Source organism: Nerophis ophidion, linkage group LG02 (genome assembly GCF_033978795.1).
Source record: "Nerophis ophidion isolate RoL-2023_Sa linkage group LG02, RoL_Noph_v1.0, whole genome shotgun sequence".
NCBI classification, from domain to species: Eukaryota; Metazoa; Chordata; class Actinopteri; order Syngnathiformes; family Syngnathidae; genus Nerophis; species Nerophis ophidion.
The window spans coordinates 21,765,644-21,783,186 of NC_084612.1; the positions used below are offsets into that span (position 1 = coordinate 21,765,644).

Consider the following 17,543-nt stretch of genomic DNA (forward strand, 5'->3'; position numbering starts at 1 on the left):
ATATGCGTTAACGCATTATCATTGACAGCCCTACATAATACACAATTCATGTAAACAACAACAATAATAAATTGTTACTTTTCCATCCTAATTGCTGTCTAAAGTTTGTTAGTTATGACAAATGTATTTATCACTTTAAATATACGTTAATTCTTGCTTTAGTTAAAGGGACATATGATGATGATATCTGTCTTATAAATATTGTTACAATTTTTATACTCGTGGTCAAAAATGCTAAAGCGTCAAATCATAAGGTTAATGCATTTGGGCGTTTTGGATGTTTTTGAATTCTGCATTTTGCAGTTTTTGGGGTTTTATTTTTTAACAGTGGGCCACTTGAGACATCACAGATTGACAGACAAACTTATGTGGGCACCCTCGTACATGTCGTCGGTCACCCTTCTCCCTCTCTGCTAAGCCAAGACTGTTACCTGCATTCTCTCATGTCCATTCATCCATCCATTTCCTACTGCTTGTCCCTTTAGGGTGTGCGGGGGGTGCTGGAGCCTATCTCAGCTGCATTTGGGCGGAAGGCGGCTTACACCGAGGATAAGTCGCCACCTCATCACATGGCCAACACAGATAGACAGACAACATTCACACTCACATTGACACACTAGGGACCATTTAGTGTTGCCAATCAACCTATCCCCAGGTGCATGTCTTTGGAAGTGGGAGGAAGCCGGAGTACCCGGAGGGAACCCATGCATTCACGGGGAGAACATGCAAACTCCACACAAAAATATCCTGAGCCTGGGATTGAAATCAGGACTACTCAGGACCTTCATTTTGTGAGGCACATGCATGCACCAACCCTTGTCCCACCATGCTGCTATCTCTCATGAGATTCTTTTATATTGATATGCCTTACCGCCATCTCTGATGTCTATAAAAAAAATAAAATACTTGTGTTTATTTGTCTACAACATTTTACACGGTACTATTTTGTCAACTTGGTCTAGTAAAACGTTAGATCATTTGCCACAGGCTTGATTTACTAAGAACCATATACCACACGTTTAACAGCGTATGCAAACTAAAATTGTGTGAACTATTGTGTATTAGTGGGCATATTGCAGGCGATTTACTAAGACGCTTGTACAATTAATATCAAGTCCAAAAGTAGTGCAGGAGTTTGCATGTACTCAACATTTATGTTATAAGGTCAAACCAGTGAATTTTTTTTTGTAATGTTGTTGAACAAGCAGCAAACCTCTCTAATCTGCGCCAGCTTTTCTGCAATAAAAAAATTGCAATCAAAACAACAGAAACTATTTTTAGCACGCCGACGATGCACTCTGGGATGTGTTGTGGTGTTGTATTTTCATATCGGAGATATATTACAATAATATATTTCCGATATGAAAAAACAACGTCATTAAAATTAGCCAGGGAGGTAAGTCCTTAACTCATCCAGCAGGTATGAAATTCCATCCATTTATTTACTACCGCTTGTCCCTTTCAAGGTCCTGGGGGTACCAGAGCTCATTACAGAAAAAAATATATTGCTGAATAGATGATATGCATTGACGGGCAATAGCAAGCTACATGCAGCTAAGCTACATAGCTTAACTACATTTTCCATTAGCTTGGCGGTAGCGTAGATACTTTTTTAACCAGTAGCTTAGCTACTTTTAGATCCATGTAGCTAGGTAGCTTACTTCAAATCTCCAAGCTACAAAGAGAGAAAATGGATTGCGAATCCAGGCACAAAAAATGTGGAGAAAATAAAATGATCTGGATGAATAAAAATATTCACAAACAGAGAAAATCAATGATTGTTGGTTGGTGTGCGTATGATTAATCACAATTGGCTAAGGTTAGGGTGAAACATTATGAACTGACCAATCAGAGGCAAGATAAAGCGGGTCATCAAAACTAATAGGCATGTAACATAACGACGAAGGAGTCAGAGACAGAGTGACGCTGATGCCTCAAAATAAAATAAAATAAAATAAATAAATGGCAGAGACATTTTCTCCCACTGATTAGATTTTTCCTTAAGTAATGAAAATGACGTGCAAGAAACCCAAATAAATGTCATTAGCCATTTTTAGACAAATGTATGTATTTAGAAAAAACAATGCCCAAAACCTTTGTTTTTAGTTGTTTACCCTGTAATATAAATTAATTACAGCTCTCTTCATCTAAGACATCCAACACAAATTTAAGAACACACATTAAAGTGAATTGAGTTTATAAAGTTTTACTGCACATAACAATTAACAACTGTTCTCAAACAACACACAAGTCATTGTTATTTTTTCTGTCAAAATATAAATGAAGGCTGTTTTTTTGTACTGTTGTTAGAGAAAACAAATAATATCATAAGGGTGGGCCAAAGAAAAGGCAAATTAAATAAACACATACAGTGGGGTGTAGGGTCCCCTCGAGTTAGTTGTAGGTTGTTCCCAGCCAAATGTCAGATAGTTGATAGTAATGGGCCCTTATTGGGTGTATACATCTTAAGTTACATTAACATTGATATTACACATGTGGGCCCATAGATATAAATGCCGTTAAAAATGTAGCTTTGATGCAGCAAGCTACTTTTGCTGTGTGGTTTGTAGTGTAGCTTGCTACAATTCTCCGGGGACAGCTTCCCCTGTAGTTTAGCTACATTTAATCGAGAGTAACTTGTACTGTAGCTTATTTTACTACATATTCAAGTCACTTGCCCATCACTGATATGTGTAACTGATATGTGTAATATTTTCATTTTTGACAGTCCATATATTTTGACAGGCATATGTAGGGCGACTATTTATGCGCAACTGCAAGTTTGCACATGCATTTCAGAGATGTTAAAGGTACAAGCAGAACAGCTTTAGTCTTGATAAATCTCCCTTTGTCTGCTGAATAATATTTGCAAATCCTCCGCCCAGTATAGTGGGTGTTCTGATAATCAACATATACTGTTTTCTGCAGGTTCATTCAGTCAGACAAGCTAATGGATTTTGCTCACTTAACAGATGCAAACCTCTGCGCAGAAGCTTAGCAAATCAGCTTTGTGTGCACTATCAAAAATGCACATGGTTTAATACTAGTAATTATTTTAGTAGGTCAGGCCTTTAGTCTTCAAACTCTGACGATAAAGACGGTGCCATTGCATCATTACCACTTGGTTTGAGGGACCACAAAAAAAGTTAGGTATCGTAGGATAAAGTAGAATAATCATATAATCTTGGTACACGCACAGTACCATGTGAAGCATGTGGTAAGAAAAATGCTATTAAAATTAAATTAATAAGATATAATATAATAAAATAAAAACTGTAAAATCCACCACTTTACTATTGAGTTTCTGTGTGTCAAACAATTTCACTTGTAGATAAATAAAGTTTTTCTAAGTATTCAAAGTATTTTTTGTTGCGGCATTGTGTGGCAGTCAAGATGTACCTAATGTTGTGACCGGCGAATCTATATATGTAACTGAAAAAAATAACAGTAATGTTTGTCATAAAGCAGTGGTTCTTAACCTTGTTGGAGGTACCAAACCCCTCCAGTTTCCTATGTGCATTCACCGAACCCTTCTTTCGTGAAAAATATATATTTTTTTCAAATTCAAGACAAAGTTATATGATTTTTTACTGGTGCACAAAATGAACCGTGCATGAACATCACCTTGTTCAAAGAACAAAACCAACACAGTGCATGAACTTACAACAAATTACAGGCCTGCAAATCAGTTTGACTTCTGCTGTTGCCGTTCCCATAATATGACGATAGGGAGAAGTTTTTATGTACACGATGAGTCGCGTGTGGCTTTACCTCCGCGGCGGAGGCTCCACCAAACCCCTGAGGCCGACTCACCGAACCCCTAGGGCTCGATCGAACACAGGTTAAGACCCAATGTCATAAAGTTATATGTTTAACAGTGTACATTTTTATAAAAGATAAATGCTAATACTTTTAGTGAAGGTAGAGTGTGCAGTGTTTTATTTGCAATCTAAAGGTTGTCACATGAACAACAACACAAGGAAGTAGGTTAAAAATGTTACTGTGTCAATCGCAAATGTATGTGTCTGGGTGGTTTTGACAACGAGAATTGGAATGACAATGACAGAAATTGCTTAATATACTTTTTGCAGTGTGCAAGAAGGCTATCGCAAAAAGGTGGCTGAAGATGGAGACACCTACAGTCGAGGAGTGGGTTGACATTGACGGAATATTGCCTCAGAGTAGAAATTGATCAATTTTACCAAATATTTGTGAAGTGGACAGAACATGTAAAACCAATTAGATCAGATTTGAATTGACACTATCCAAACCTAGTAAAATATGCTTCGGCATATATCTTAGATTTTGCTCCCTGTTGGTTTGGTGGTTGTTTTCAACAAAAATATTTAAATTGTACAGGAAGTGAAAAATAAAAAGTGGAGAGAATGCTGTAAATGCGATCTGTGTGCAACCTTCCAATAAAAAGAAAATTCCAACAAAAATGTTTTACTGTAGAGCAAAACACACAACATTTACAGCAAAGCATATACAATACATACTATCTGTCATGATCCGCTGCTCTGATCATGGCATATTCTGTTTTTTTTCTGTTTTGTATCACATCCTGTTAGTATTTTGTCTTCCTTATTTCCTGGTGGCACTTCCTGTTTTGTTCTGTTGTCATAGTTACGTATTTGTGTCACCTACCTCTTGTTTCTCATGCGCACCTGCTTGTTGATTATCCCCTTTACTTAAGCCTGCCCTTTTTTTCCATTCTATCTCACAGTCTAATTTGCTGTCCATTCCGCCTGCATCAACATGAGAACGCAACAGCATAGCCACAATGCCAGATAAGCGTCACACTATCGCGGCCCTAATGTGTGAATGTGAGTGTGAATGTGGTCTGTCTATCTGTATTGGCCCTGTGATGAGGTAGCGACTAATCCAGGGTGTACGACGCATTCCGCCCAATTGCAGCTGAGATAAGCTCCAGCGACCCCGAAGGGAATAAGCGGTAAAAAATGGATGGATGGATGGACCTCAAAAATGTGTGTTAAATGTATATTACAATCATCATAGGTCTCCTTTAATAGAAATTAGAACAATATTTTTTGGGATATTACCTTACTACTTACAGTGCCAAGTATTTGTGAGTGTTCCTTAAGCACTTGATATTGGGATGTTTATAAGATGTGGTAATGTTCTGGTAATGGGATACTGTCCCTTTAAGGTTTGGCCATCAAATTTTACAGTTATTGTAATGTGTGGCAGTTGAATAAAGGGTGTTAACTTAACTATTGTGCTGTTTTTGTGCTGCAAATACTGTACAACATTGATGATCAAAAAATAAAGTGATGGTGTTTTTTGACACTGAATTTATGCAACTGAATTTTCTGCTTTTGAATTTTGACAACTGTATGTTTTTTACATTTATTTATGCTGACAATTTCATTGAAAAAAAAACAGTGTTTCAGGATAAATAAAAAAATCAGTGCTAAAAAATTCAGTGTCCAAAACTTTGCCTTCTTAAAAAGCAAGCCTCACTTACTGTAAATTAAGACTGAAGCAATTGATCCTGTCTCAGAACCAGCCAATGAGGTGTCAAGTTTGCAGTCACGTGACAAGGGTCTGCATGAAAGAGAACTTAGTACGTCACTCAAAGTGCAGATTCTAACCAGTGAAATAATTTTTATTGTTTGAAAATATCCAGCAGGCCGCGATGAAATTTTAGTTATGTTGTATTATGCAAAGGTAGCCCAGACTAGCCCTTTGGGCAGTATAGCTCGGCTGGTAGAGTGGCCGTGCCAGCAACTTGAGGGTTCCAGGTTCGATCCCCGCTTCCGCAATCCGAGTTACTGCCGTTGTGTTATTGAGCATGACACTTAACCCACCTCCTGCCTGTGTCACCCACACTGGTTTAAAAGTAACTTAGATATTGGGTTTCACTCTGTAAAGCGCTTTGAGTCACGAGAGAAAAAGCGCTATATGAATATAATTCACTTCCCTTTACTTCAGATAAGTGCTTTTTTTATCCTGTTGTGCAAGACCCTTGCCATGTGACTTAAACTTGACACCCTTTGGCTGGTTCTGAGACAGAATCGATTGCTTCAGTTTTAATTTACCAGAAGTGCATTTTGAAGCAGCAAATTTTTCGACACTAAATATTTCAGCACATAATTTTTATACACATAATTTTCTTACACTGTATTTTTTATACACTCAATCTCTTTTACACTGAGTTTTAAAACACTGAATTTGTTTTCAATGAAAATGTCAGCATAATTTTATGAAAAAACATTCAGTCCACAAAAATGAAACGCAAAAAATTCAGTTACATAAATTCAGTGTGAAAAAAACAACTTTAATAATAAAGACAAATTAACCTCCAAAGAATTACGTGATATGGTGGCCATTACAAGCGCAGCCTTTGCAACACCTTCATCACCTGCGTAGTGTGTGGGCGCAACCAACCGTATTTTACTGCCTTAGTTTTGTTTTTGAAAGATTGACTTTTTACAGGCTGCAAGATATGTGTTACATTGATGTTGACACGGTGTTGACAAGGCTGAGTGGATTGGAAGCTTTGCCATTCCACCTGCTGTCAGTACCAGAGAGGATTTTTTTTCATGAAAGGTGAAGATACAGGAATATGTGAGTTTCCTGAGAAAAACGTGAGGGTTGACAGGTATGCATACTGTATGTGTAGTACAGGGAAAAAATAAGCAAAAGTTGGTCAGCATCTATATCGCTTGTCTAGTAGAAGAAGTGGGTGGATATATTTTGACGTGTCACATTATAATTTCCTACACTTTCACTGTAGATGTAATTATGAAGTATCAAAATACAGATGCCCATATAATACAACTAATGGATTAACATTTATTTAAAAAAAACAACAAGGTGTTACCTGCAGGTAGAGTCCGACCTGAGCTTTTTAAACTGGTAATGCAGCCATTATTTGTGCAGAGTGTCACAGTAAAGTTGTACACGTGGTAAGGTTTCAATCCTTTCGCTATAAAAACAGGTCGGTCAGAGGGTCCAAAATGCTGCAGAACCTAATAAGGAGAGATTAAGGTATCATAAGTCATCAAGTTAACTTTTTTTTTTTATACTGATAGAGTTTGACACTAACCTGACTAAGGACAGGAGGAGCATAAGTGTTGTTGGTCTGTTCAGTCAGCAAATTGACCCGGTATTCAGTGACCTGCCCTCTGGCAATGACACCTTGACCCTCAGTAGTAGCCCAAGTGACCTGAAGACCGGTGGAAGTCAGCGCAGACACTTCTGGAGGAGGCATCATTTCTGGAACTACAATAACATGGATTAAGATCGGATGTAAAACTTATCGGAATGTAGTGTACTTCTGATGGTATCTAGTTGTAAAATAAAATATGACTTCTGTTTTTCTAACATCATGTATACACATGTATGCAGTGACACACACATTTTAAATTATGTTGTCATATGCTTATTACACAGACATAAAGCTTAGAATGAGGTTGGGGCAATCGCTTAGTCTTAATGAGCCATATCATCTCTTTGAAATTCAAATATCTTGATGAACCCCCTAAGAAAGCACACACACACAGCACTCACTTTTCATTTGCTCCCTCATTTCCTTTGTTCTTGCTCACATTATGTATAACAGTATTTTGTGTTATTTTTACATAAATTTGTATTGCATTTGTTGAAATGGGGCCATTTTTTTCAAAGACAGAAACAATTTTACTACAAATGCACTGCTACTGTACAAAATGTATCTAAAATGTACATTAACACACTGCCAAAGAGTATTAGGTCACATTGAAAAACAAAACATTGACTAAAAATTAAGGTCACAATATTAAGAAAAACATGTTTTGTTTGACAATGTTTTTTTTTTGTTGTTACAAGTGTAACTTGACAAAGTACTCCGCAGTCTCAGTTGTTGCTTGTAAATTGTGATTTTATTCTTTAAAAATTAGGATTTCTGATCTTGAAATATTTTGACCTCATGCCTGTACCTTTATTGGTTAGTATATTTAGAACAACTGAATTATATATTTTTTTCTGATTCAATATAAGGTAAAATGATATTTTAGAATGTTTCAGTCTTAATCATGTGTATTTAGTAGTGTGGCTAAAATGATTTTGGTAACTAATGTCACCGACCTTACTTTATAAACAAAATTGTGAGTTTGTGGCAAAAATATTAAAAAAATTATATCCAAATAAATAATATGGTATTGGATGTAAAATTGTAACGAAAGATGCACAGGGCCAAACAAACCTCCCTCCATTGTGCGTGCAGTAGTCCACCCTGATGTGACATTTCCCGCCACATTGACGCTAACGACTCTCATCTGATAGCTGGAAAAGGACTGCAGACCCGTCACAATGGTGCTGCTCTCAGGAGGTGAAGCTATGCTGGTATTGTTGAGCTTTGCTTCAGAGGGGATGCTTGGATCAAACCATCCCATGCTGACAAATACGCTCTTTTCTCCAGTCTGGGATGACAGGTTTCGTAGCCCCAGCGGACCCCGTAAAAAGACTTCATACCTTGTGATAATTCCTGTAGGGGAAGCAGTTTAAAAGTTATGTGTAATATAGTAAATGCGATCTACCGTATAGTCGCTGTAACTATTGTACAATCATAGGAACTCTTTCTAGTTTCTGCAAGTCCAGTGACTCACAGGACCTACAGCACCTATAAATGCACCTACACTCCAAGCCACACAATTGAATGAGAAATGCATGGTCATATGACCATCTTGTATCCCACCAGGCATTCTCCAAAAATCAGTAAAAGTAATTCAATGACTTGCTTTTTTTTAAAATAATGACTGACTGGCCACATCTTTTACATCTGACCACCTGTACAATCAAAGCATGTTTATATACTGGACGTGTGTTTGTATTATGCTAAAGAAAATAATTTTCTCTTTTTTGGATGATTAATAGTCTGTCCATCCATCCGTCCATTACAATTAAGTTTTACAGAAGCTTTCGTCTCATCAATCTCTGTGTGTTCAGCAGAGAAACCTGTTGTTTGTTTTCCTTGTTACATCGCAGCTCGAGAAAATAGATCTGCATTCAAACAAATCCAACAAATGTATGTGAGCCAGAATATGAAAGCAGTACAGTCATTACATACTTGACAATTTCTGGTTCTCCTTCAACAGTCTACAAGTAACATATTATTTATATTATTCATGGTGACCAGCTGTTGTCACTCAGTGATATAAGGAGTACCAATACAACTGTTACCTTTACAAAGACAACATTGATTCCATGAAAAACCTTAGCTTTACAGATGCCATACCGACTGTGCTGTATTAATTGTGGCAAAGCAGCAATTACAATGAAGGCACTATTTAAGGAAAATACAGGAAATCATTTTTCGAGTCCTCAATATTAAGATGTGCTGCAGTGAACTGTGACCAGTTGGACACTATAGTTGGACCCGGCTTGGAGCTGGAACAAGCCTTTAACAATCCAGGCCAGATGTGAAGTAGGTGGGGAGCATGTTGGGAGTAACGTTGCATGAACGTGAACTTTATTTCTCTTCAAAAGCAGCCTGTGGATAACTACAGTGCACCCTGAACCTGTCTAGACTCTTTATTGCTGAATACTTAACCATCCCTGACAGAATGCATTTTTCCCTTTTGGCCACGGCTATGTGCTGCTACTTCTTGCACCCACTGCACTCACTGACACACGACCAAGCTGCTAGATAATGACTCTCGGGATAATTCCAACTACTCTTTCTGAATTGTGTCTATTTAGATTGCATCTTCTGAATGGATCACAACATTTCCCCAGCTCTCTACTGTCAATTCAGCAAAGTTATTAAAGGAAATAAAGGATACATTTTATTATGAAGCCCTACTTAATACTCATTACAGTTACCAACATCACTAAAATTAGTCCATATTTTTTTTAACCAAATGTTGAGAGGGTTTTAAAAGGGACCTATGATGAATTTTCTATTTTCTGACTTATAATATTGTTGCAACATTGGATACTCATGATAAACAAAGCCAAAGCGTCAAATCATAAGGTTAATGCATTTTCAATCAATCAATCAATCAATCAACCAATGTTTATTTATATAGCCCTAAATCACTAGTGTCTTGAAGGGCTGCACAAACCACAACACAGACCACAACGACATCCTCGGTAGAGCCCACATAAGGGCGAGGAAAACTAACACCCAGTGGCGTGAGTTTGCATGCAGTTTTAGATGCCCCCTTTACGGAGTTTTGCAACTTGCTACGATGTGACGTCACCGCCAAGTGGATAAACTTATTTAGACAGTAAGTGAGTTAACCTCTCTGCCTCTGCTTCAGGCTGTGAGGAAACGCAAAAAAAGATAAAGTGTTATTTTCATTTAATCCTGACACGCGCATAATAACATGTAATATGTGACATGTATAAAATCAGCTGTTTTTATGCAGCTCAGAGTTTGCAGGTGTATTTAACGTTGTGACCAAGTTAATTCATGTAATGCTTATGAAGTTTATTTTGGACCGTGTGAGAAGAAAAAATAGGTGACAACTTCAAGATAGGGCTTCACGGTGGGAGAGGGGTTAGTGCGTCTGCCTCACAATACGAAGGTCTTGATTAGTCAGGGTTCAATCCCGGGCTCGGGATCTTTCTGTGTGGAGTTTGCATGTTCTCCCCGTGAATGCGTGGGTTCCCTCCGGGTACTCCGGCTTCCTCCCACTTCCAAAGACATGCACCTGGGGATAGGTTGATTGGCAACACTAAATTGACCCTAGTGTGTGAATGTGAGTGTGAATGTTGTCTGTCTATCTGTGTTGGCCCTGCGATGAGGTGGCGACTTGTCCAGGGTGTACGCCGCCTTCCACCCGATTGTAGCTGAGATAGGCACCAGCGCCCCCCGCTACCCAAAAGGGAATAAGGGGTAGGAAATGGATGGATGGATGGACTTTAAGATATACATTTAAAGAGTGTACATTTAATAAAAATAAAATTATAATTTTGGAGATGGTGTGGCGTGGTTTTATTTGAAATCTGGTAATGTGTCTAGCCTCCACACCTACTCAAAAACGGCTTATAGATGAGACTGTAGAGAAAAATGTACGCAAATTTTACACCAAAGCATATACAATATATATTATCTAGGCTACAGGAAAGGTTTTAAAAATACATTAAAATCAGATAGTCGAAGGCAACCAGAAAAAAGAAAGTCATGGCTAATATTTGGCACTTTGGAGTCTGGTGAATGTTGTATGTCTGTCTGTGTTGGCCCTGCGATGAGGTGGCGACTTGTCCAGAGTGACTCCGCCTTCCGCCCGATTGTAGCTGAGATAGGCGCCAGCGCCCCCCGCAACCCCAAAAGGGAATAAATAAGCGGTAGAAATGGATGGATGGAGTCTGGTATTGAGCATTCTCTAAAAAGGGAAAGCACTAAGCAGATGACTATTCTGTTGTTAAAAGACAAATTAATGACAGATTAAATAAAGGCAAGGAGTCTATGAGAATCCATGTTACAAAGTGTGGTATATGACAGAGAATAACAAACAAAAACACACATGACTTTGTACGACACTGTGCCTTAGAGCCATGACAAAGCCCTCTGGATTTAGCAAAGACACTTTCACTTCTGTGTGTATGTCTGTGAAAGGACGTTCGGTGCCTTGTGTAATACTTCTTGAGTGACACAAAACCGCACGTCATGCTACTGGACACGTCTGGATCAGTGTGTAGTTAATAGCCTGGTGTGGGCCAACGAAAATATGGTATTGGGAAAGAACTGGGAACCTGGGTAACTTCACTCTTCTTCATTATTGTCAAAAATAACCCAGCATCTGTTTTCACTCTCATTTACTTTCTAGTTAGAGTTTACCGTCAGCCATTAGGAATTGAACTATCAAGGCATGGATATTTTTACCCTCTTCTCAATTCTCAATGAAATTAAATTCATGATGCCTTAATTGCATTAATATGTAGAATCTTCACAGAACAACCTTGTTGATGTAAATAGGAGATAAACCGTATGAGACAAAGGTTTTGTGTTTGTTCGTCATGCTCGACTTGATATTATCACAATACATGTTGGAGTTCATACTTCCCTCTCCGAACCACAGTTTCCCAGTGCCGGCAGCACCCCTGTGACTCTAGACCAGGGGTGGGCATTACGTCGATCGCGATTGACTGGTCGATCTCGGAGGGTGTGTCAGTCGATCTCAAGCCAGGCATTAAAAAATATACATAAAAATGAGCAATCATCAATCATACCAAGACTTCACTTTCGTCAGTTGTTTGACATTCTCGGCACCCGAGGATCTTGTGAGATGACGCTGGCTGCTGCAAGCTCATATTTAAGAAAAAAATCACTAACAGGGCGGACGCAGAGAAACACATTTTATTTCTAGAGACTCTGTACCTACTGTCAAAACTCTAAAGACCTGTTTCATCCTACCTGTGCTAACAAAATAAGAGTCTCAGAAAGCTAGCGTGCACAAGCTAGCAAGCTACGGAGTTTGATGCCAATGTATTTCTCCCCCGCCCTCAGCGACCGATTTCTCACTTGCTTGCCCACCCGCACACTCACTGACGTCACTCACCTACTGCCAGACATTAAAGGGCCACACACATATGCTACTCTCATAATAAAGTGTTTAAAAACGAGTATGCAAGTTAGACAAATGAGATGCCAAATCCAACCACTTTCATGTGGTATTGGACAGAAAGGAGGACTTTTTTTTCCCTCCATTTGAAAATGATAAATGGGTTGTACTAGTATAGCGCTTTTCTACCTTCAAGGTACTCAAAGCGCTTTTGACACTACTTTCACATTTACCCATTCACACACACATTCACACACTGATGGAGGGAGCTGCCATGCAAGGCGCCAACCAGCACCCATCAGGAGCAAGGGTGAAGTGTCTTGCTCAGGACACAACGGACGTGACGAGGTTGGTACTAGGTGGGTTTTGAACCAGTGACCCTCGGGTTGCGCACGGCCACTCTCCCACTGCGCCACGCCGTTATCAGCACCACTGTCTAATTCCAATCAATGCAAGTCATCAGAATCAAGTACACCAACTTATATTCTTGTCTTCAGGAAAGAAAGGAATCTATGTGTGTTAAACATGCTTGTATTATCATTAAACACCATTAACTTGTTAACAAAAATGTCTCTCTCATAAATAAATAAATATAAATTATAAATAGGAATGAGGTAGATCTCCTCGATTTGGTCAATTGAAAAGTAGCTCACCTGCAGAAAAAGTGTGAGCGCCCCTGCTCTAGACCAAGGGTGTCCAACTTGTTTTTATCAAGGGCCACATAACAATTATGGCTCCCCTCAGAGGGCCATTTGTAAAAGTAAATATACAGTGTTTTAATATTAACTTATAATAGCCATCTTAAACAATGTGTATGGGCAATTGTGATTGATTATTATATTTTCAAGAAATTGATTAATAACCTTTTATCTTAAAGGCGAACAGCACTTTGGAATTTTGCCCATAATTCGCAATCCCTATGTGAAACAAAATTGCATGTTTAAAATTGTATTAGCATTCATTAAGTGGCCTGTATAGTGACCACCTGTATATATAGTGTGCTCTAACATGCATTATAAAAGCACTCTAAAAACCGCCATCAACGTTTTATATACATTCTGTAAGTATTTAATGTAGTTGAAAAAAGAGAAAAAGTATATCTAACAACTACTACTAATTATGGCAGACTTCATGAGAGACAACAAACACTACTTTGAGACGAATGATGATCTAGAAACTTATATTTTTGGGCCTGAATATCTGGAAGATGAGCTACAAGTTTTAGAAGCTGAGTGCTAAGCAGATCATGCAAACGTGAAACCATGAGCACCAAGTAGCAAGTGCTAAGTGCTAAATAAAAAACAAACCACAAACATAATAAAACATGCTGATTGATGAGATGCTTATATCATCCAGCAGAAGACTGGTGATCCCCAATTTGATGATGAATTGAACATTATACACATTGCAGGAGGTTAAAAAAAACGAGCGTCTTTTTGTGTCTTTCTCACAATGTTTTCAGGTCCTAATTCAAAGTCCAACAACTTCTCGACTTATGGCTACAGCTTTCTACTGTACAAGTGTGAGGTATGATTTATTATAATTTAGCACAAACTTTTACAAACTCACAGTCAATGCAACTTCTCACCGGCTCATTATGTCAATAGCTGCATAAGCTAGTTAGCTCTCTCTTATCACGGTGGTGCTAAAAATAGTTCCCCAGGGTTAACTCTTATAAGAACAATCTCACAAATACTGGGTTAACATGCTGGTCACAGCATGTAAATGGATTATTGTTGGCTGTATTTTCTGTGTTTTTTAGAGGTCTTTATGGGCAAAAATAGATGACTACCACTAGCTTCATTATTAGCTGTTTAGTACGAGTCATATATTACAAATTAGAATGCATAAAGAAAGAAAGACATATGAGTTATTGTCTCACATAAGGATTAAAAATGATAGGCAATATAAAAAAAACAACTTTAATTCCAGGTTAGAAACTGATGTTCACATATTTATTGGTGAAATAACCAGATAAATACTTGGAACATATTGCTGTATGATCAGATAATATTGGGAAAGATTACAAGGTGTCAAATTTGAAAGAACAAATACATTTAGCAAAAAGTGCTTAATTGACTCACATTATTTTCAGCCTTTCGAAAGCCACATATAATGATGTAGCGGAACAGATCTGGCTTGCGGGCCTTGAGTTTGACGGGTGTGCCCTAGACCTTGATGTTTGTGCCCTAGACCATGATGTTACCACCATTTATACTGTATGTTGCTATTGCGATATTGCTTTGCTCCTTACTTGTGTTAATTATACAATAATGGCTGTGTGTAGTCTGTTTCAGTGGAAAATCCATGCTGCTTTACAAGCTGCACATTGGCTACTCTGAACTATATCGAAGTTTAGTTTATGTAGTCTTTTCCCTTGAGAAGATGCAGTTTAAATAACATGGTTGCTGAAATTTGAGTGGGGAACTCACTTGTGTAAGCTACTGGTTATTTCAAATAATTTACTTTTCCCATCCCTCATCCCTACCTCAATGGTGAGGTACTTAAAATATGTCTTACTATTTATGGATGGATTTCATCACAGAGAAAACATCACACCTGTACAAGTGGCAGTCGTGAAACTTTACAGTTGTGTAGTTTAGCACAAAATGACTTACCGTTCGGTTGAGCAGGAGGCTCCCAAGAAGCAAACAGGGTGTGAGGTCCAGTGGCATTGACCTTGGGTGGGGATTGGTTTTGTGGGGGGGTGGCGGCTGTCAACAGCGACACAGGTAAAGTGGAGGTGCAGCCTCCAGATGAGCATGCCTTTTAAGAGAAGAAGAAACATTTAATTTTGTGCAAAACTGCAGTATACATTTTTACTTGCTGTTGTCTGACCTACCTGGAGTGTGACAGTATATTGGGTGAAGGCCTTCAGGCCACTTGCCATTGCCTCAGTAAATAAACCTATGTAGTGGATGACAGGCTCTGCTTCACTAGAATACTCTTTGGACGACAACACAAATCTGTGGGAGACAAAAGCAACATAAATTATCTTCGTATTTCACAAAACCTACATGAAGTAAGAAGATATGCTATGCCTCCTTACCTCTCCACTGGCCCGGTATTATTAGGTGGTGTATTCCAGTTGAAGCTGGCAGTGGTGGGACCAGGTCGACCAACAAGATTTAAATATAGGTCGTCCCGTTTAGGTGAAGCTCCTAAAGTTTGGTAGAAGGCAGTGGCACTGGTTGTCAAACCGGCGACATTAGTTGTAATAATCCAGTAAGAATAGTTTGTGTAAGGAGACAAATGGGTATCTTCGAAGGATTCGGGGTCTGAAGAACAACAAAGGGAGATATGAGCAACAATAATCATATAGATGATGATATATAATAGACTATTGAGTGTTAAAAGTACAAAAAAGACTGGACAGTGTAGACCTACTGAAAGGATAGCTACGCTGTATACTGTGAACAGGTTGTCCATCTCTGATGAGTGTGTAGTTAAGTATGTTTGAGTTTGGGGAGTCAGGCTGATGCCAAGTCAGATTAATGGAATAATAGCTGAGAGCCAAAGCTACAGGGGCAGGTTGTTGAGAGGGAGCTGCAAGAACACAAAGAGCGTGGGATCAAATTTAATAGACAAGAGAACAAGCAGTGACCGTGACAAAGTCTGGAATTTGTGTGCGTGTGACAGTACGCAAACCTTTACTGCAACCGTAGAAGTTCTCTTCACTCAAATGGCTTGCTCCATGATGACATGCATCACATTTGTCCCCAGTAACGAGCAGCTTACACCCACACACTCCTGAGTCTGGGTTACAGGAGCCACTGACACTCCCCGCCAGGTCACATGCACATGATTGACATCTGAACAAACAATGAGGAAAAGGGTGAAAATACATGCTTAACGCTTATTATAAGTGGGGGAGATCCACAAATAAGTATTATTACAAAAACACAAAATCCTCTGTAACTTAATGAATTGATACATCTAGTGTTATATTTGGTGTTTAAAATTGAACAAATACTTTTAATTATGGCTGAAGGATTTTGGAAATGTAATTGGAATTTCTTTCCTCAATATTGAGATTGTGATTTGATATGTGATTATTTTTAAAGGGTGTCCTCTCATGTATTTTTCAAAAAATAAGCAATAAATTGATCTATGTTGCAATAAACAATATCCAATGTATTATGCACAAATTGTTCTCTCTTATTATTGACCTGCAGTCTTGATAGCACAGCGCTTCTAGTGTCTGGGCCAGAAGTGTGTTTGCTGATTACGCAATGTGATAAATCAAGGCTAAAACGGTTTGCGGCCGCTATTTTTGCATTTATATTTAGCACGTTTGGATGGTAAATGCAAACTGACTATGGCTGTGAGACAGGAGGCTATTGGACTGCAATGAAAGACGATGGATATACTGTATATACACTATATTGCCAAAAGTATTTGGCCACCCATCCAAATGATCAGAATCAGGTGTCCTTATCACTTAGCCTGGCGACAGCTGTATAAAATCAAGCACTTTGGCATGGAGACTGTTTCTACAAACATTTATGAAAGAATGGGCCACTCTCAGGAGCTGAGTGATTTCCAGCATGGAACTGTCATAGGATGCCACCTGTGCAACAAATCCAGTCGTGAAAATTCCTCACTCCTAAATATTCCAAAGTCAACTGTCGACTTTAATATAAGAAAATTGAAGACCTGGGGAACAACAGCAACTCAGCCACGAAGTGGTAGGCCACGTAAACTGACAGAGAGGGGTCAGCGGATGCTGAAACGCATAGTGCAATTAGGTCGCTGACTTTCTGCACAGTCAGTTGCTATAGAGCTCCAAACTTCATGTGACCTTCCAATTGGCCCACGTACATAGAGGTTCCTGGAATGGGTTTCCATGGCCGAGCAGCTGCACCGAAGCCATACATCACCAAGTCCAATGCAAAGCGTCGAATACAGTGATGTAAAGAATGTCGCCACAGGACTCTAGAGCAGTGGAGACGCATTCTCTGGAGTGATGAATCACACATTTCCATTTTGCAATCTGATGGACGAGTCTGGATTTGGAGGTTGCTAGGA

At 38.8% G+C, this 17,543-nt stretch overlaps 1 protein-coding gene across 5 annotated transcripts in view; it reads right to left on the bottom strand.

Moving 5' to 3' along the window:
* Nucleotides 1-17,543, bottom strand: part of ush2a (Usher syndrome 2A (autosomal recessive, mild)) — a 400,820-nt gene that overhangs the window by 243,616 nt on the left and 139,661 nt on the right. For all 5 annotated transcript variants that reach the window (XM_061879051.1, XM_061879076.1, XM_061879060.1 and 2 more), the window contains exons 20-27: nucleotides 16,164-16,327; nucleotides 15,903-16,061; nucleotides 15,565-15,793; nucleotides 15,358-15,481; nucleotides 15,134-15,281; nucleotides 8,210-8,491; nucleotides 7,073-7,248; nucleotides 6,848-6,995 (exon numbers count right to left, since the gene is read on the bottom strand). In XM_061879051.1, coding sequence (XP_061735035.1) covers nucleotides 6,848-6,995; nucleotides 7,073-7,248; nucleotides 8,210-8,491; nucleotides 15,134-15,281; nucleotides 15,358-15,481; nucleotides 15,565-15,793; nucleotides 15,903-16,061; nucleotides 16,164-16,327 — 1,430 coding nt within the window. The remainder of the gene's footprint in view (nucleotides 1-6,847; nucleotides 6,996-7,072; nucleotides 7,249-8,209; nucleotides 8,492-15,133; nucleotides 15,282-15,357; nucleotides 15,482-15,564; nucleotides 15,794-15,902; nucleotides 16,062-16,163; nucleotides 16,328-17,543) is intronic.